General features: G+C 40.4%; 2 protein-coding genes across 3 annotated transcripts in view; one reads left to right on the top strand and one right to left on the bottom strand.

Moving 5' to 3' along the window:
- DNAJA2 (DnaJ heat shock protein family (Hsp40) member A2) overlaps positions 1-11,669 on the top strand; it is a 12,296-nt gene extending 627 nt beyond the window's left edge. The window contains exons 2-10 of the mRNA XM_027646944.1: positions 1-54; positions 2,657-2,716; positions 3,714-3,934; positions 5,282-5,362; positions 5,670-5,803; positions 7,435-7,631; positions 9,038-9,182; positions 9,351-9,478; positions 9,982-11,669. Coding sequence (XP_027502745.1) covers positions 1-54; positions 2,657-2,716; positions 3,714-3,934; positions 5,282-5,362; positions 5,670-5,803; positions 7,435-7,631; positions 9,038-9,182; positions 9,351-9,478; positions 9,982-10,170 — 1,209 coding nt within the window. The 3' untranslated portion in view covers positions 10,171-11,669. The remainder of the gene's footprint in view (positions 55-2,656; positions 2,717-3,713; positions 3,935-5,281; positions 5,363-5,669; positions 5,804-7,434; positions 7,632-9,037; positions 9,183-9,350; positions 9,479-9,981) is intronic.
- An 824-nt stretch (positions 11,670-12,493) lies between these two features.
- LOC113948809 (borealin-2-like) lies at positions 12,494-19,378 on the bottom strand. Of its 2 annotated transcripts, none has more exons than XM_027646733.1 (10): positions 19,150-19,378; positions 18,736-18,864; positions 17,734-17,774; positions 17,341-17,401; positions 16,647-16,714; positions 15,798-15,865; positions 15,055-15,093; positions 13,757-13,889; positions 13,446-13,532; positions 12,494-12,651 (listed from the first exon to the last, which is right to left on the bottom strand). In XM_027646733.1, exons 1-10 carry the CDS (start codon positions 19,316-19,318, stop codon positions 12,604-12,606), a joined length of 843 nt encoding a protein of 280 aa, XP_027502534.1. In that variant the 5' UTR covers positions 19,319-19,378; the 3' UTR covers positions 12,494-12,603. The 2 variants fall into 2 exon arrangements, with proteins under 2 accessions (XP_027502534.1, XP_027502533.1); XM_027646732.1 differs by having other exon boundaries at positions 17,734-17,780.
- Positions 19,379-20,449: the final 1,071 nt, after the last annotated feature.

A 20,449-nucleotide genomic window follows, 5' to 3' on the forward strand; every position in this document is an offset into this window, starting at 1 on the left:
CTCTACGACATCCTGGGGGTGCCGCCCGGCGCCTCCGACAACGAGCTCAAGAAGGTGCGGCGCAGGGGCGGAGGCCGGGCGGTGTGTGGGGGGGGAGGCCGGGCCCGGGCGGGCAGGGCCCGCGGGCGGGCCGTGAGGGGAGCGGGGCCGAGGGGGCGCGGGGGCGGCGTGGCCGGGGCCGCCGGGAGGGCGCAGCGCGGTGCTCGGGAGGCCGCGGGCAGGGTGAGGGCCCGGCAGGAGGAGGAGAAGGAGGGGGCGATGGGGCCCGGCCGCACTCGGCCCGGCCCGGCCCTCCCCCGGCGGGCTCCGGGCGCGGGCGGAACGCGGCTCGTTCCGGCACCACGCGGTGCGCGGCCGGGAAGGGCTTTTTTGGGAAGGGGGGGAATCCCCGCGGGTGGATCCTCCCCGGGGCCATTGTCCGCCCCACGTGCGGGCCCGGGGGGGCCTCGGTCCCGCTCTCACATGGGATCCCTCCGGGGCCGGCGGGGCGAGGTAAACAAAGAGCGGAGGTGAGGGCTCGCAGCCGGGTCATCACCACAGCGATCGCACCCTGTAGCGTATGAAGCACTTTTTTTGTGGAAGGCCGTAATGACCGTTCACACGTGAGGGAGGAGAATGAACCAGACAGTTCACTCGCAGTGGCTTCCGCGGGTGGGTGGTGCTGGCACCAACAACTGCGCCTTACCCGGCATGCTCGCGGCAGCCTCATTTGTGCAGGGATCGGCGATTGCAGTGTTGAAATATAGTGCTGGAGATGGAAGGTTGTGCCTGGTGTACATCGCTGTCCAGGAGAATATTGTATTTTCTTACAGGACTCTCTTAAATATATCTGTGTCCTGTAAGAATGAAAAACTCGGGACAAATTTTCCTCTAGAGTAGCCTGCACTGCTCAATATTAATTACTACAGGTTAAACTGATCAGGGAATGTAAAGTTTCCAGCTGCTACAGCAAGGAGTTCATCTGTGTGTTATTATCATTGAGAGGTTTCATGGATGCTTTAAAATCTGGTATTTTAGCATGTTTACAACAGTATAGAAAATAGAAGAAAAATAGTTGATATCTTTGTCAAAAGAGGCTGAGAGAATAGGTTTTGACAATGGTTACATTAACTTTTAAGTTATAATATGTTGCTAGTGTAGACCTTGATTCTGAATCTGTTTCTGATTAAATGAATTGTGGTGGCTTCCTTTAGGGCCATGAGTAGTTGTAAAAATTGCCCTGGCCTGGAATGCTGTTATCAGCAAAGAGACATCTTTTTGAAGATCATCGTGTGAGCTCCTTTCTTCCTGATTAGATAATGTTACTTAGGTTATCATTTCAGTGGTGTTTTTGTTTTTTCCTTGGCTAGACTTCTTAAAATATGTGGGGAAAATCCATTTTTATGGAATGCATAGATTCGTGGACAGTTATGCTTTGTTACTGAGGGGTAATTTGTCCTGAAGACGTGTGATTTTTGTTCTTTTTATTTACTGTGGTTCAGAATATTTTGCTTGTAATATCAACGTTCTCATTTTATTTCATTAATTCATTATAAAGCTTCATTTCTTGGTTGCAAGCAGAAGTACAGAGTGTTTTTAAGATAAAATCAGTAAAGCAAAGTAACTGTGCAGATAAAGGAAGTTTACTTGTTCAAAAGTTGTAAAGGTATGATCTCTGTAAAGCTTTGTGTGTAAAGCTCTCTTAACACTGTAGTTCTAAAGAGTTACTTTAGGTGCTCAGTTATACAGACATAAAGCCTTTGGAAAGTCCACTCTAAGAAGTGATGTTTCAGTTTTTTGCAATTGCATCACTGTAGCTTTTTAAAATATGTATAATTTAGAGAATAAAAGACTGTATACGATGTAACTTGTTAATATCTGCTTCTTGATTGCTTCTGAGGGGCACTGAGCTGGAGTGGGGGAAGGGTTGTGGTCTTTGCTGTCAGAAACTCAAATTGTAGGAACAGTCTCTGCCTGTTGTGTTAATTTGATTTGGTCCTCCAGAGTGTGAGTGGAACAGATGAAGTGCTGAAGCCCAAGTGATGATCCTAGGAGTCCAAGCACTGGTCAAAAAAAACATTCTGAAAAATTTCTTCTGGATATTTGGCTGTACTTGTTCCTCCTGCTGTTTTAGAACAGTGAAGTTAAATAAATATGTTCATTTCTGCACATGTAACTCATGTACTTAGTTCAAAGTGAGGTGAAATCTTCCATTGTTGGTAGGTAAGGAAGAACAAAATGATGGTTGTGAGGAGTGGTTGGTAGGGTTGAATGAGAAGCTGAGGCAGCCATTTTGTTGTTGGTTACTGCTGTGATTGAGGGGAAAGACAAACGGGCTGAAATTTGCTGTTGCGTTGTAGGGTTTGAGTGGGTTCTCTAGAGTAAGTAATTTTAATGAAAGTCCAATGGGATTCTTCCTGTAAGCTGATGAAGAGAAGCAGAAAAACTAGTTCCAGCTATTGTGTGCTATAGCTATGTTTAAAATCCAAATGTAGTTAATTTATGCATATAGCAATGTCAGAATATTTTTATATATCATTTCAATGTATGAGTGATTTTGAAACTATAATTTTTTCATTTTGATTTATTAGGATTTTCCTTTTTGGGGACATTATTTGAGTTTCTTAGAAAACTGATTAACTGAAATTTAAACTCATTTTCTGCCTTTTTCAACTAGGCATACAGAAAGCTGGCTAAGGAATACCATCCTGATAAGAATCCAAATGCAGGCGACAAAGTAAGATGACTTCTTTTTTTTTTTTAATGCCTTAAGTTTGCTAGTACAGTAGCATGTAGGGAACAAAGTACAGGTGTTGGGGGCTTGCTATTCAATTTGTTAAAAAATAATAACTATGAGAGGGAACCCTGTCGGGTCAACTTTTTTCCCCAATCTCAAAATCTGCCAGTGTGCCTACTGACAAAATGCAGCAGTTGGCTGAGTCAGATTGGTTGAGAAGGTAATGCTGAGGAGAAAGCTGCCTCTCTTCATCTGCTGAGATGCTGTCAGCTGGCATTGGCATCTGCGTAGGTATTTGAAAAAGGTAGTCAGTTTTCCAAGTTTTTCCAACATGGGAAAGTGTATATTGTAGAGGTTCTTGAAACTGCTGCGGCATAAAACAAATTACATACATGGGAAGGGTGAATTAGGTTTGTTATGCTAAAAGCAATTTAAAAATTGTCAATTAGGTTGACTCAGCTGATTATCTTTAACAAAATTGAAGTCCTAATGGCTGCTTAGGGGTGAGCAGAGATGACTGTGAAAAGATACTGATTTGTTATAAAGACAAACACATTAATATACATTTTAGTAAGTTACTTAATTGTTAGTGTATTTGAAGTGCCTAACATATCCTGAAGTCTTTGCCATTAGTATGTAGCTCTGTTGGGTATTTTCCCCATTGGCTTCTGCAGTGTTGTGTACTTGGGGGGGTTCTTCAGTTGGATTTTTTTTTTTAAAATTTATAAGAAACCTTGTCTTATGCTAAGCACAGTAAAGAACAAAACCAACCAAGTTTTGCAGTAAAATATTTTATTTTATGGTAAGGAGTAGCACAACTAAGTAAAAACTAAGCCCAAGTTTCATTTTTAAGTCTTGCTTAGAATGAGTTATATTAGAAAGAGAGTGGAAAACTTTTCCATAATTGGTGGATGTTCGTGCTGGGCAAGAAACAAATAAAATACTCCCTTGAAGTTCTAAATTATCATGCACTGTTTTGACTCTGTTCCTCTTCTAGTTCAAAGAAATAAGCTTTGCCTATGAAGTATTGTCAAATCCGGAGAAACGTGAGTTATATGATAGATATGGAGAGCAGGGTCTCCGAGAAGGGAGTGGAAGCAGTGGAATGGACGATATTTTCTCCCATATCTTTGGTGGTGGATTGTTCAATTTCATGGGTGGTCAGAGTAGAAGTCGTAATGGTAGAAGAAGAGGAGAAGATATGATGCATCCACTCAAGTGAGTATTTTGATACTGCAGTTTGTACTTTCAAACTTCCCTGATCAGTACTTGACTCTGCTGGTTTCTGTTCTTGATATGCTTCTCAGTTAAGATCCTCTGCTGTCTGCAGTGGTTTTCAGATCTGCGTGTTGTGTGTGGGGTGGTCAGTGGAGTTACCAATGGTTGGTTAATCTATATAACCATGATTTGCCAGGTAATTAGAATGTATGTACTTCAGTAGCTTTATTTTCCTTTGTTTTGCTCCTTAACTGTGTTTGATAGTTCTGATCTGAAAAAACCTTCAACAACAAAGTATTACTCATTAGCTGGATTCTTAGGAAAGTGGAGGTGCTCTGTAAAGACTTAAGTTGGCTTGCATTCAGAGTCCACTACCAGCTGGAACTACAGTTGAACCTCGTAATTAATGGAAAAGTGTGTGTTTGGTTTGGTTTTGGTTTGGCTTTTTTTCAAAGCCATTCTTGAATGTCACATCTGACTGTGTTTTGTAGATCTCTTCCTGCAGTCATGACTGGCTTTTTGCCTGATGAGCAGGTCCTTCCTAAGTTCTTAAGTTAAGCTACGTCTTTCCTGTGGTCAGCAAACCATGCTTAGTAAAATCTGTTTAATTTTACATGCTTAGTTTAGCAGCTAGTACTGCTTGGTATATTATTCATTAGCTTTGGTTTTGTTGTTATTTGTAAACACTGATGCCAAGCAACCTTTTCTCTATACTTTGAGTTGCAATTTCTATCCACCAACAAACCCTTGCAGGAGAAACATAAATATATGTACACAATGCTCTAGCAATATATAAAGGTTATTGGAGTTTGATAGTGTATTCAAGAGCTTCTAAAAAAATTAAAACATGAACAAGTCTAAAGGATTAAGTGGCCTCGAGGATGTGCTAACCCCACCTCACTAAACTCTCGTGTGGAAAGCCAATACAGTAGTAAGTATTCTAAATGTGTTCTTACATATTCGTGCCATAAATATTGTCTGGACTGTCTCACCTGCCTGGTAGAACTACAAATAATAATTAATTATGACTACTTAATAACACCTAAAATACTAGATCAGCTTATTTCCTGTTGTGAAACACGAGCAGTCCTATCTGGTTTCTTCTTAAATTACAGCTTTTCTCTGAAACTGTGTTCAGGTTTACAAGTGTATATTGACATGCATGAAATATTATTTTAGTAACTCCTCATGAAACCCAAAACAATGCTTTAAAATCATATTTTAATAGCAGATTTAGTCTTTTTATGAAGTTCTATTTTTCTTTCATTTGTCCTAGGCAAGTATTTTAATTACATGGGGAAAGTAAGTTGTTAATTGATAACCCAGGAGAAATGCTTTATTTTGTAGAGTCTCTTTAGAAGATCTGTATAATGGAAAGACAACTAAACTACAACTTAGCAAGAATGTCCTTTGTAGTGCATGTAATGGGTAAGTTTGTTTGTATTTTTGAGTTCTCTGGTTGCTTTGTTGGCAGATAGTGTAATGAAGGAGATCCTTATCAGTATTTGACTTACTGGAGCCTGCTTTCAGACCAGCAAATTGTTGAACTTGAGTGATACTGTTGATGGAACTGGAACTATTCAAGGGCTTTGTCTGAGGGAAGGGTGGGAGAGGAGAGAACTTAATTCTAATTGGCCGTGTCGTTAGGCATGTTAACCTTCTGATGGAGGGGGTTTTTTTGGTTGTATGTTCCTGAAAAACTAACTTTCCATGCAACTGGTGGTTTCCATTGCAGGCAGGGAGGGAAGGCTGGATCTGTTCAGAAGTGTAACGCGTGCCGGGGCAGAGGTGTCCGCATCATGATCCGACAGCTCGCCCCCGGGATGGTTCAGCAGATGCAGTCTGTGTGCTCTGACTGCAATGGAGAAGGTAGGCCAAGCTGTGCTCTGCTGCTAAATGTGTGTGGTTGGATTCAACCTTCTGCTTAAGTCTCAGGAGGAACTTATCCAGGACAGTTCTACCCCCATCCACTCAGCTGTGTCTCAATTTGGTGTCAACATGGAGGAATCATTTTACCCAGAACAGCAGCAAGATTTACAGTGTTAATGCTGAAAAGCAGCCTAGAAACTTGAACAACAGGGATTGATTGTTTTTAGAAACACTTAGATGTGGGTATTACTTACTGCTCTTATTCTTGTGTTAAAGAAAAAAACAAGATATTGCTGGTTTAGGAGCTATTTGTCTTTTTGCTTCTCCTAATATCCAAGGACAGTTTTAGGTTAAAAATGGAAACCTAAAATTGAATTTTTAACTTCTTCAAATTAAGAAGATATCTTTGGCTGAATTGGTTCTGTTTAGGGGGAACAAGCTCAGCACGTGATCTGCACTTAGTGTTATTTCTTTTTAGGTCTTCTGCATTTTGCAGAGTAGTTACATCACCCTGTGGATGATTTTACTCATCACAACACTCAGAAGTTACAAAGATTTGTATTTTGTGACTAGTCAAAACATTTAATAAATTATGTTGTCTTTATCATTTCACATACCTAACCTACATATTTAGTAGTTTCAACTGCATCATAATGTTGTGCTTTGTTTCACTGAAAGGTGATTTAAGCTGACCAGTTTAATGTTTTAAACCAAGTGCATCTGCTTGTGGCACTTAGTTCTGTGTGTACCATAGTACTGTGGTTACTGTGTACAGAGACAACAGCTCACTTGACAAAGGTGAGGTAGAACAGAGCCTTGAAGCCATTTTGGATCATCATCCTTCAGTTTGCTGGAAACAGTAATTACCTTTGTAGAGGTCACAGATAATGTGGAAAAACTACCCCGAGTTTCAGAGTATAGAGGTGAAATCCCTCATGTGTCACAAACTGTTAGATTGTTTCTGTGGGAAAACCTGTATGCTGCTCTTACATGAAGCTGATTTGACCAGCTCCCTTCCCATGTCTGGTATGCAAGACTCTGCTGGATGCATTTACACATGGGGGATATACTGTTGTGGGGATATACTGGGAAATGGGGTAGGCTGGGAACAAAACCTAATCATCCTTTTTGCTGGTTTTAACAGAAGTGGAACTAAGTTTCCTAAATTCATTGAAATATTTTGAAATTTCTATTCTGACTTTGAAGGGAGAAGAGATGCGTCAGTGTGGCTTTAGCTTATGTTATCCCTAGCATAACAAGAAATGGCAAAATAGGCTTTTCATTTATTTTAAGGGTAGTAAGTTACATGGGAAGGACTTAAGGAACACAAAGTCTTGTTTTGCCATTCTCTAAAGCCCTCTCATTTTTCAAAATCCTTGATAAGACAGCTTGGAAGGTTATGTGTATCTTTGTTATTTACTGACACCCCACCCTTTTTCTTTTTCCTTCCCTCCACCTCTCCCAGCTAGGGTAAATGGAGCCTGGATTTCCTCTTGTGAGGAATTCATAAAGGAACATCTGAATTGCTTGTTGTGTTGCATGAATTTTTGAGCCTGCTCTCAAATAGGTTTTCTTCAGAATTGGATGCAATTATGTGGAAATCTCTGAACTCAAAAATTGTCTTTATTTAGGTGAAGTAATTAATGAAAAAGACCGCTGTAAAAAATGTGAAGGAAAGAAGGTGATCAAGGAGGTAAAAATACTTGAAGTCCATGTAGACAAAGGCATGAAACATGGACAAAGAATTACATTCAGTGGAGAAGCAGATCAGGCTCCAGGTGTGGAACCAGGCGATATTGTCCTTTTGCTCCAAGAAAAGGAGAATGAGGTAATGCTTTTATCTTTTAAATGCCTTTTAGCCTAGTTGTTAATATTTAAGTTGTATATAGATGGCCATTCATTTAAAGCAATTCATATAGTTGGAGCTCTGGGAGAGATGGTGAGTAGCTTTTAATAAATTTATAGCATGTAATGTGGCTTTCATGGTGAGCCAGAGAAAACTGTGCGAGTCCTTAGCCAGAGGACAGGCAGATTCTGGTGCTTCCTACTGCTAATAAAAGGGAGCTTTCTCAGATAAGCTCTGAGTGACTTTGATGCAGTAGATGCAGTGAAGAGCTGTTCATGATGTTAACTTTAATCTGCTTTGCTTGTGACACTAACAAAATGCTAAGTGTTGCTTTTTTGAATGTCTTGTGACATGGCAGGGAACTCCTGATAAAATCCCCAGATGGTGCTTTCTGTGTCTGTTACTGTGGTTCTGGAAATAACACAAAATGGTGATGTTGCTGATTCACTTCACAAAGCAGAAGCATTATTATTTTATACTAGACTCATGCTCACTGTATTCTGGAGTGTATAGGTTGCACTTTGGAATTAAATATGGCAATTTATCTTTTTCTGTTAAAACTCTCTTGGGGCAGAGTTGAGGTGACTGCACTTTTTTTTGAATGCTTTTGTTTAAAAATGCCAGGTATTACTGTGATGAAATAAGAAATAATTGGTGTGTTATACTCAGAGGGGAGTGTCTGTTGTGACAGAAGGAATAGCATTAGGTACAAATTTAAACTCCAGTCATATATTAAGGATATAATGTTGGTTAGCTGATAATTAGGTACTTTGTAAGATTTTTCAAAGCTGTGTCAAGGACTGCTAATCTGTTGGTCTGTACTTTGTCCTAGAGAGTAAAACTGGATAGACTTTTAATGTTCTTAAAATTTTCCTTGAGGTGGCAATCATGGTTCTGCCAATGGATAAATCTTAGATTTATTCTGATTAAGAATCTTGAGCAATATAGCTTAAAGGTCACTTCTGACAGCTGTGGACTAACTGATTGAAGTCCTGCTGTAGATCCAGTTTGCTAAAGCAGATATGCATGATGACAAAATAAAAGTTGAGAAACAAAGATGTGGTTTATATACTCAAGTGCAGGGGAAGTGCTGTGGTAACTTTTGTTGATATGTTGCTATATGGAAGATGTTGGGGGTAAAAGAGCAGTGCTGCTATAACAGGCCTTGTTTAATTTGAACCTTAGCTCATAGCATGTGGTGTGGTTTGCCTTATCTTAGATGACACTTGTGTCAGAAACAAACTTTCCAAGCACGTTAAGCTGTCTGAATTAACAGAATCAAGTTAACTTACACAAGGGCTGTTGCTCTGACATTGAACTTATTAAATAATGAGCCTGGTGGAGTTATGATGATAGGACTAGAAAAGACATCTGGTTTTATTTTTCAGGTGTTCCAGCGAGATGTGAATGATTTGCATATGACACACAAGATTGGACTTGTTGAAGCACTGTGTGGGTTTCAGTTCACATTTAAGCACCTTGATGGACGTCAAATTGTGGTTAAATATCCTCCTGGAAAAGTAATTGAACCAGGTAAGCTTGGCCTGATGAGGATTTCTTTGATTATACTTTTGAGATCCTTTAACACTTAATCCCATTCTTGTCCTGTTAACTGAACCTAAGCAAGGAAAACTAAGAGAATTGTGTGGAGACAATGGTTCTGCAGTAGCACTCTCCAGCTTACTTCTCTTTGAATTCCAGGTTGTGTCCGTGTAGTCAGAGGTGAAGGAATGCCACAGTATCGCAATCCTTTTGAGAAAGGGGATCTTTACATTAAATTTGACGTTCAGTTTCCTGAAAATAACTGGATTAGCCCAGAAAAGCTTTCAGTAAGTAGTTTTTCAAGCATAACTGTGGTGTCTTATTTGACAGTGTGTGCCAAGGGCATGTGTTGTACCTCATGTGCTTGCTTTCAGTGGTTAAATTTAGATGCAAGTACAGTTGTTCTTTTAACCTTTTTTATGGGCAACATGTTACTTGGAAATACTCATTGGAATAAGAATTTACTAACCTGTATTTAAGAGCTGTGCAGATGTTATGCAGACGAAGGCAGGAGGAGGAATCTTTCTGTTGCTGTGTGATAAGTTGTCAGAGCGCGACTGTATTTACTGATTGCACTTTCAGTTAACGATATGTTGAGTTGGTTTTCTTTCTGTGGTGTCTTCCAATTGATACAAATACTTTTAAATGAGTCTGTGCTTCAGGGCTTTCATCAGCTTAGACTCCTAAACCAAACCTGCTCTGTGAGGTGTCTTGAAGTTGTGGGAAACCGGTCACTTTTTACACAGCAGTTGTAGGTGCAATACTGAATGCATTTCTTTTTTTGGGGCAGGAACTTGAAGATCTTCTGCCAGCTAGACCAGAATTTCCAAATGTAATTGGTGATGCAGAAGAGGTAGATCTTCAGGAATTTGATACCACTCGTGGTTCAGGTGGTGGCCAGAGACGTGAAGCTTATAATGATAGTTCTGACGAAGAAAGCAGCCATCATGGACCTGGGGTACAGTGTGCCCATCAGTAAACATTTGTCTAAAAAGTTGCACAAGGATTTTCTTTCAAATTTTGCCTGACTTGTTTTCAACAATCCAGCTGGATTGTATAAGTAATCCAGATGAACCAATGGACATCTATTGCTGTATGTGTAACTTTTAAATTGGTCTATAGTATCTACAGAGTGTAATTTAAACTAACCACAAGCTTACATCTTCATTTTGACTGTGTAGCAGAATAAAGCACTTGAAAGGAAGACGAGACTCCTTTTCACATGGGTTTTAAGTTTGTCCTCGTATCTGTGCTTGATTTTTATCAGTTTTGTGTAGATTTTAAGTTTCATATTTTAAATTCAAATTCTACATTGTAAAGTTTGTGTACAATTTGTCCTGAGGCTTGGTATTTGGCTGCACCTGCATAAGCTGCTACAAGTAGAATCAAGAATTTCATAGCCTGTATCTATCATCTAGATGCATGGTAATAAATGGGCTTTGCACATAATGGGTTTAGAGCTGACTGGGAACAATGAAAGAATGAATTAGAAGTGGTTGTAAGTTTTTTCTACCATCTTGTGAACGGTTTCTGAAATTAAATAAAAGCAGTTGGTGTATAATATATTTCTTTTGCCTTGTAACTCTTACTTTTTCAGTGGCTTTAACTAGTCTGTGTATGAGGAAACTATGTAGATGATAGACATTTTGTAAACACAGGGAGGCTGAAGCTGCTTTAAGACTAAGCTAAGGTTAGGTAACAATTGTGTGCCACATAAAAGTCTTTTCCTGAAATGAAACTTGACTAAATGGGCACAGGGAAGGTTGCAGCCATGTCCCCTTTGTGTGAAGAAAACACAAGGAATACTGAATTCAGTTTGAAGATAAGAAAACATTTGAATGGGGATGATTATATTCTGAAATAATGGTGTTTTTCTTTTAGCCTTTGAATCCTACTCAAAGCCTGATTCAGCCTCACTTCCTAGAAAAATGTTTCCAGTTTAAAAAAAAAAAGTGTTTGACCTGGAAACATCATAAATATAGATGGTTTTGTTACTTTTTTGGTAGTTTGCACTTTGTTTTAATTATGAAGATATTAAGTTCTCCAGCTTCAGTTCTGTTACTTTGAATTGGTAAAAATGCCCCAACAAGGCAAAAATGTGACCTTAATTAAGGAATGTTGTGCATGAACAATGTTTGGTTGGTAAGCTGCCTCTCTATACAAGGTTTCTCTCCCTGTTTAAGTGAGAAAGTTGAAGCTCTACTTTCCTTTACAAATCTGAAGTGTGACTTGTTTAGTTATTGCTCTGATAGTTGTTGACATTTTACCAATGAGGTTGGAGGGACAAACTCCAGGGGTTTCCATGTGCTTGGGTAGGCATTGGCATTTGAGTGTTGCTGAACATCCTTGTTATAGACTCTAAAAATGAAGCAAAAATAAATACTGTTTGATCTGTATTTCAGTATTGACTTATGCTGTGGCATTCTCTGGTGAATCTTTTATTTTCATTTATTAAAACTTTGGGTTGCTTTTTGTGAAGCCATGGTTACATGCTGATCCTTTCTCCTGACTAATTTCTCCAAGAAGTCAATCACTTTAACCTGTAATGCTTAAACAATTACACCACCTGTCTTCTGGTTTTAAGTAGTAGCTTTAAGATACACCTCCTTGAAAAATAGAGTACTATTCTAAACTTTTAATCTCCTTTCAAATTGTTTTTTTGAGGGGGAAGAGAGGAAGGGATTTCAGGTAAGGTGCTGAAGTGGAAGGTGGAGGTGGAGTTGATCGCTGTATATAGGCTAGTTCTCCTTGAGTCCTGAGATGGCATTAATTTAGGCTCTTACCAGCAGCATCAAAATGGTGAGGGACCCACAGAGGTGTGTTGGCCTGTTGCAAAGCATGCCCCACACTGTGCCTTTTCCAACCACTTGAAAAATGCAGGTTTACCTCAGTGTAGTGTGGGAGTGAACAGTTCATGTTGAAATGTCCATTTGCCTGCAATACTTAAAAGCTGATACCACATGATTAATTCAGTGGAAAATGGATGTTAATTCAGGTTAAACTACTGAGAACTGCCTAACTAACTGCTCGTGAATGTTCTGTACACTTCGTGTTTAACCTAAAGGAGAGGTTTGTTCTTATACTTATTTAAAAAAAACAGTCCTATTTAAAATATTAGAGCTCAAACTTACTTCCTACCTACGACCTATTACTGCTCATTTTACTGGGAACTGATGTTAGATTTTAACTAGGCCTTTTATAGAGAAATTGAGAAAGTAGCATTTTCTTCTGCTTAGTATCCTTCACAGAGATAACAGGAACTTAATAAGACACATCACATGATATAAAAGCTTACAAAAACATTTACTGGCTGGTATACAGCTTTATTAAGACATAACAAGCATTATCTAAACACTTCAGAGGCAGCATGCAAGAACTGTCACCACTATCCTATGGGCACAAGACAGTTCCATTAACTTGGTTTAGCTGTTGCCTTTCCACATAGTACAGTCAGCTCACTCTAAGGGGGGAAAAAATCATTTTAGTTCAAGCCACTCAACAGATCTTGGAAGAAGAAAAAGTTGCTCTTGCTAAAACAAGCAGTGAATCCTCACTCCCTCCCCCACTGTCTGCCTACAGAGGAAGGGCCACGTTATAAAATAACAGAACAGCTTCCAGACCCTTAACTCAAATAACTGCAATGAAGTCTCAATACCTGCACAACTGTAAACTGGTTAATATTTCTTATGTCTGGATGGATTTCCATTACTTCAAACAATACCCAGGTACCCTCATCTTCAGAAGAGTGGGGCACTGTGCTACAAAGTTTCTGCTCCACTTCCTTTTGCTTCAAAACTGTTTACCTCCCTGAATCAGAGGTAAGGCAGTTCCTATTCAATTGCAGCAGAGAATTAACAGGTGTATGGTCCTTACTAAGCAAGGGACACACAATACTAGATTATACCAAAGATCAAAACTTGGCTGTAGCTTTGTCAGCCTCTGAATATGAGATAAGAGAATGGCACTTTGCTCACATGGTAGGAGAGCCAGCAGAGCAGTGTAGAAGGAAGAGTTTATGCTCTGTGGTCCCTCAGGCCATTACCAAACTGCACATGCTTTTTTAAGGGCATTTGCTCTTACACGTGGTCCATGTGCAGCAGTTCTCTCCCTCTTCCTCCCTCCCAGTTTATACCAACCCATTTAGGCTTAACCTCCAAAGAGTTAAAGCACTTAGAATTTGCATTCATGAGAGTATCTCACATGAAAACTCAAGACTAGGTGTCTACTAGTCTAAGCCTACTAGTTTAAGCTTACCACCAAGTTATGGATGTGCTGTACTGTATCCTGATTTAGTAGTTGCACATCAATATTACGGAGGTCTCCACCAGCTGTACAGAGTGTCTAAATGCGAACAGAAACAGTTTTAAAAGTTATTCTGAAGGTTTTTACTCTCATGCCCAGCTTCTCTGAAAATCACGTGCTTCCCTGCTACCCTGCAAAACTTTTGGCAACCATTTTTCATTTTGTTTAGCAGCATCTCCTTCAGGAATAGCGAGAGCTGTCACTATGAGTGTTCATGCTGATCAACTGCTGTAAGCTGAAAATGTTTAAAAAAATATATATACCTGTCCATCAGCCAGAGGAATGTTTACAAATGGAACTGGTTTATTTTGGGGTACTGATTTACTTCTTTTTAACATGCCTTGAACTCTTCCACGGGTAGGTAAAGTTCTTGAGACAGTCTGTTGTAATCCAGCACTAGAATACAATAAAGATGTTACTCTGAGGTTAACTAACTTCCTATCCTCTGTCAGAAATTTTCAATCAAATCCAAGTAGTAGGAAATACACCTGAGGGAAAGGCAGTCAGCTTCAAATTTGTCCAGTTCTGCCACAAGACTCCAGGAAATCCAACCATCAGCAGCATTCATGTTTTATGCCCCTGACTCTGCAGTAACCTTCTGAGCCTGTTACAGGCCAGGGAGCAAGCTGACATTTGGACCACTCAGTAACAAGAATATCCACTCTCCAATACCAGCATTGAATGCTTACAGTTTGGGAAAGAGGAAACTTCGTGCCTCAGGGCTCAAGATAAGACATGCTCTATCTGTCTACTACAGAGAGGGAAATCAATAAATACCAAAGCTGCTTGCTCTCAGAGGTACAGGGCATAGCTTATGCCATACAGAATTCCTAAGCTTTCATTACACAATTGTTCTTACTCTGCCTAAAAATTGGGTATGTTCTACAGGCCAAGGTGAAACTGAGCCAGTTGCTGGTTTTAGGACCCATCTGAGTTATTCATCCTCTCATTTCAGCTGATGACTTGAGCCAAAACCAATCTCTGTAGTGTATGGAGAATGATATTAACTGAAAATCTTAACTGTTCAATATGCAAAGAACTGATTATCAATGTATTGGGGTGGAGGTTTTTTAAACACAGCAATATTAGTGACAGTTTAATCAAAGCTGGGCTCTGAGAACAAGTTTGAGCTGTAAACCCTTAAATAGTGAGAATAAAATTTATACTCTTAATACATTTTTTTTAAACTAACTTTAGTTAGGACATCAAATCCTGTGCCTCCATGAGAGTGCAAATTAACACCCACACTCAAAGCAGGAGGTGTAACTGGTTCACATCCCCACTGTCAAATTTAAGGGCAGACCATGAAGATCTGTTACGTCTGGATTGATGATGATTAATATCTAGATTGATAATAATGTAGATATTTAGTGTCTTGGCTCAGCTGATTAGAGCATGATTCTAATAATGCCAAGGCTGTGGGGTTTGATCCCTGTAGGGGCCCTTCACTTAAGAGTTGGACTCAATGATCCCTGTGGGTCCCTTCCAACTCAGAATATTCTGTGAAATTATGTGGTATTTAACAAAATTATTTATTAAGAACAAGTTGAAAACCCCTTACCTCTTGGATACCTTTGGAGTGGCTCTGAGATTTGTGGCACTGCAATGAGAAGTAAGAGACTTTACTCTCCTGCAAGTGTGACTTGCAAAAGGATGTTAATACACTCAAAAAAAAGTAGTTATCAGTTTTATATTTTGTTTGGGGTTTTTTTTGGTTTGTTCTTGTTTTATTATTATTTTTATTTATTCCTCCTCATCTACTTTTAATGTGGAGTTTTAGCTGGGATGAAGACAGACTGACAGTGGATTAGAAAATGGATTGGGGAGTGCTCCAGGACAGACATCTAGTGCATACACATGTGAAAAAGCCCTCCTGGGGTAAACATGGTATCGTGGGACCTAACAACATACAGGAACAAAAGAATTAATTGATGTTAGTAGGTAAGAAAGGGCTGTAATAACCAAATTGAGTGTTTATTACAGAACAATTTATTAGTCCTAACAGAGCAAAGATGCTTTCCTTACATGTTCTCTTCCATTAAGTATTGTTTGGAAATCTATACTGATTCCCTAAGTTCAGAGCTCTGCACCATTCAGTGAGAGATACAACTCCATGTCTTCATCATCTAGAGGTGCTTTTTTTGTCGAGGGTTCACAAAACCACAGTGCATCTCAGTCAGGGAATACATCCTTATCAGATGTATTCCTGTTGGGCTCAAATCTCAGCTACTTCAGTTGAAAATAATTTTATTCAGCATTCAGAAGTTCAGGTGAGTTAAGTAAGCTATCAAAGGTCAGTCTTACCTAGAAAGAGGGTTCAGTTTGCCATTTAAACCAGAGGCCAATGAAACCAACGACTTGGTTTTGGAAACCTGAAAATGTATATGTAAGTCTGCAGTTAAGAAAAGTGGCATTTGAAAGCAAAATTATAGGTATTTGCAGGAAACAATACTGTAAGAATTCCCTGTTGAAAAAGAGCAGTTAAGCCCCACGGTGCTGCCTTTTATACAGTTATATATATATATATATATGAAACGGCAAATATGCATTCTAAAAGGAGTTTCATACTGTCAAAACGTATTCATACCAACCACCTGTCTCATATGTACACCTTCAACTTTTAAACCTTACAACTAATGCCTCTAACTCTGCACAGAATCTTTTTTCTTTGTTGTTATCTTGCTACATATTTCAGTGTCTGGCTGAGGAGCTACTTTGCACAGACAGGCTGAGATGGTAAAATTAATACTTGATTTGGTTCAGAGATTAAAATGGAAAGAATGCACAAGTCATTCAAATATAGAAAAGAATTCATTAGAACAGACAGGGTTTTTTGAAAAATAAGTTTCAACAAAAAATGGTTTCTCAAAGCTTCAAGACTTATTGACAAGTCAAGAGAGAATGACTCTGCCAGTATTTGCAAGTCTGTGTGAATTAATCACTGGAAGTGCAGATACTATATTTCTTTATGAAAATGATTTAGTAAACTGTTTAGCCTTGTTTAACTTCAAATATGTTAAATTTAAAACAACTGATTTTTCAAAAAATCAGCAGTTCACTGGCCTGCCTGGTCATGGATCTGGCAGGGTTCATGGCAGGTCAAAACTGACTAAGCCCTTATGTTTTTTGAATATAAAGAAAAAATGGACTTACTTTTTTAGTTACTTTCTTTGCAGAACTGTGCTTGGTATCTTCATATTCAACAATTGTAGTTACCTTAACTACAAATTAAGGTAGACAAGGAAAATAAAAATTTCATGAAGAGCACAAAACACCACTTCAGACTTGTGTTTAAAGCCTGCTTCCCCACTGACAGTTACATATCCCTGCTGCTCCACAATGGTCATTCACCTGGAACACACTTCAAAACAAACTGTCTCTGTTCCTCGCAGACACTGGGACACACAGAGCAGTTAAAAGACACCAGATAATCCCTTAACTCCCAGACAAAACAGATTTACATCTCAGTGTCCTCTTTATTGCATATATTGGGATGTGAAGAAAAATGGTGTTTTTCTTACAAAGCTCGGTGGGCAGAAGGTCAAAGGGGAAGCAAGGAAAGAGGGGTGACTTTCCTAGCTCTTCTGCTATACTGTAAAGCACTAACAAGTCACTTAAATCTGTCTCTTCTCACCATTTTCAGTGATAAATCCAAGGGGCAGGATCTCTTATCCTTTAAAGTACCTCAGCAGTAGCTTTACTCATGATCCTCCACACTGAATGCTGGGGGGAACTTTCCCCTCTTGTATTCTTCAGGCTTAACATTCCCTTTACAAATGCTCAGCTCAAACCAATAAAAAAAATAAAATTTAAGAACCACAAGCTATGTATTAATGGATTGACTTGCCTTTTTTGCTGTTGGTCCTCACCAGTTTTGGATTTGGTATGTCTTCTAGAGAGCAGTCAGTCTGAAAAAGAAGTGTTTATACAACAAGGAAACGTCAACAGATTTTGTCCAGCAGATGAATATTATGTTACAGAAGCACATGAAAGCAAGTGACAGAAGTGGCATTGGCTAAACACCAGTTTATTTTTTCAGAAACATCTGGATTTCTACCAACAGATGACCTTAAAATTTAGGTAATGTTCATAACTGCACTGTGACTGGCTGTCTAGTCTTTTCATATCATCTTCTATTTAAACACACAGCCAAACAAAATATTTTGTCTGAAACATTTACAGCAGGGAGAGAAGAATTCTATTCTGTAAACTGTGATAAAATTTGAAAACACACACTTACCACTGCAGCAGCAAGAGCCACTTCCTCCCCCCCTTGCAAATCTGTAACTCAAGAAAGTGTAACTTGTTTAGATACTATTACTTGCAAAAGTTTTATCTTCAAGTTTTTATCTTACAGCCTATGAAGCAGAACAAGTAATTCAGGGTTACAGTGGCTTACATAGTTAACCTTAGTTAGCATACATGTTGCATTGGAACAAGATTCAAGTCTTGTAGAACAACAGTCATCCTACAAAACCATGAATATTTCAGTATGTTAATTCTTTGAAAGGATACTGAGTGTAGTCACATAGTATATAACAAATTCCAAGAAGAACCACACACATATATTGTACTGCAGAAAGCTAATACTTTTAGGCAGAAATTTCTCAAGAAAAGCACTGAAATACATACTCAGGCTTATGGTAAACTCAAGTTCATCAAGAGTTTTAAGTTTGATCTTTGTGTGGCCCCTGCGATTTCCAGGTGCAAGGTAGATTCCAAAAACATCAGTTCTCACCAGAATATATATCTGAGGCTGAGTGTATACCACATCTTAAACTGCTGCATAAATGGGAGTTAAAATTAAACTTGCTTGCTCATCAGCACAGATGAACAACTAGCTGAGAAAGGCTCAGTAGTAAGACTTCAAACTGAGAAAGAAAAAAATCTCTGCTGGCATTAACAGTTAGATGGACAGTAGCACTTATGTTTTCATGCACAGAAAACACTAGGTTTGTAATTATTCCTTGTCTCTTCAGACTTTAAATGAGACTACTTAAGAGCACACATAAAACCCTCCAGACTCTATACACACACTAACTCTACACCCTGTTTTACACATATCAGTCTATTTGAACAAGAGTGCTCAGTGAGCATCTGCAGGGTAACAGCTCTGCTGATTAGCTTAAAATACTCACCAAACAAAGCAAACTTGTTCATAAAAGTCCCCAAGTTTACAGGTTTTCTCACACCAGTCACAAACACATCCTCCCCTCGCAAGGACAGGGCCACTCACACTTACTGAGCAAGTCTTTCCTTTTCATTTTCCTGATGGCAGCCGGCATCGTCAGCAGCTCCACTGCAAACGCCTTCTCAGCTGTTTGCAACAGCGCATCGAGCTCCTTCTTCATCTCCTGGACGTGCTCCTTGGCTTCAAAACAAAACAGGCTTTTATTGCCATGCACGTTACATATTTCCAAGTATAAGCGCTGGAAGATCGCATTATACAAGTTAAAACAACGTTTTATAGGGAGAAATCCAACTCGGGAGTCGCAGCGCCTGCTACCAGCCACTCCGGGGGACGAGGACCGCGGTCCCGGCCCGGGGCCTCTTCCTGCCGGGAGCCGCTGTTCCCTCCACCCATCCCGGGCAGGGAAGTGCCGGCGGGCGGGCACCACCGCCTCGCCCCGGGCAGCTCCTCCGCCCCCGGCCATACCCTGCTGGTCGAAGTCGCTGAGGAAGAGCGCGATGCGCTGATCCTTCTTCTCCTGGGACAGCCCGGGGTGCTGGTCCCGCTCCTGGGGCAGCGCCCCGCGGTCCGGCTCCACGCCCGAGTCCGAGCTCTGCCGCTTGCCCGGGGGCTTCCTCAGGGGCATGGCGACCATCCCGCCGGGAACCGAGCCCGGGACCACGGGGAGGGCGGGGGATCCTCCCTCTCTCCGCCCCCGCCCGCGGGCCGGGCGGACACACCTCGGGGAGGGGATGGGACGGACACACCTCGGGGAGGGGATGGGACGGCCCGGAGCGGGGGACGAGGGTACGAGGGGGATCTCCGGGTGCCCCGTCTCGGTGGTGCCCCAGGGATGGCCAGAGAGGCATAAAGCCTAGCCTAGCCTATCCTGTGCTGTAGTGATAGCACAAGGAATAATGGGTACAAATTGAAAGAGGGGAAATTTAGGTTAGATATTACAAAGAAATTTTTCACTGTAAAGGTGGTTAGACACTGGCATAGGTTGCCCAGGGAGGTTGTGGATGCCCCACCCCTGACACTGCTCAAGGCCAAGTTGGATAAGGCCTTGAGCAACCTGGTCAAGTGGAAGATGTCCCTGAGCATGGCAGGCAGTTGGGACTAGATAGTCTTTAAGGTCCCTTCCAACCTCTTAACATTCTATGACCCTTGTGCCCTGACAGGAGCTGGGCAGGCTCACACACACAGCTTGGTCCTGGTGGAACAAATTAAGTGTGCTGTTTTGTTAGTTGTTTAAAGCAGCCACTGCAAACCTGAGCACACAAGGAGGGAGTGCTTCCATCCCTGCTGAGAAGTGACCAAGGCCAGAGGGTGTCCAGGGCCTGGGGCAGGCAGTGGATGTGCTGCCAGGGCTTGGACCAGGTACTGGGAAACCTTTCTGCTCGACTGGGAAACCTTTCTGCCCTATTTTAGAGCCGAGGTTTGGGTTTAGATACTTCACTGCTGCTCAGTGTGCAGAATATGCAAAGCTTCAAAGCCAGCAAAGTGAATAACCTGTTCTGTCTCATGCAAATGGTCACAGGTTGTGTAAATGCTAATCATGTGAACACAGGATTTAATGAACATGTAATAAAGTGGAACATTAGAAAGGCATGACTACACCTAATATTTGAATATTCAAATCCATATCCTTAAAAGTAGAATCCCTTCAAGAAACATATTATCTTACATGCATCCAAATAAAAAATCATGCCAGAGGTATGAGCATCTTCAGTTTTGTACAAATTTGACCAAGGAACTGTATAAAAAGGAATTTAGACAATATTTT

This window comes from Corapipo altera, unplaced genomic scaffold, assembly GCF_003945725.1.
Source record: "Corapipo altera isolate COAL_440 unplaced genomic scaffold, ASM394572v1 62, whole genome shotgun sequence".
NCBI classification, from domain to species: Eukaryota; Metazoa; Chordata; class Aves; order Passeriformes; family Pipridae; genus Corapipo; species Corapipo altera.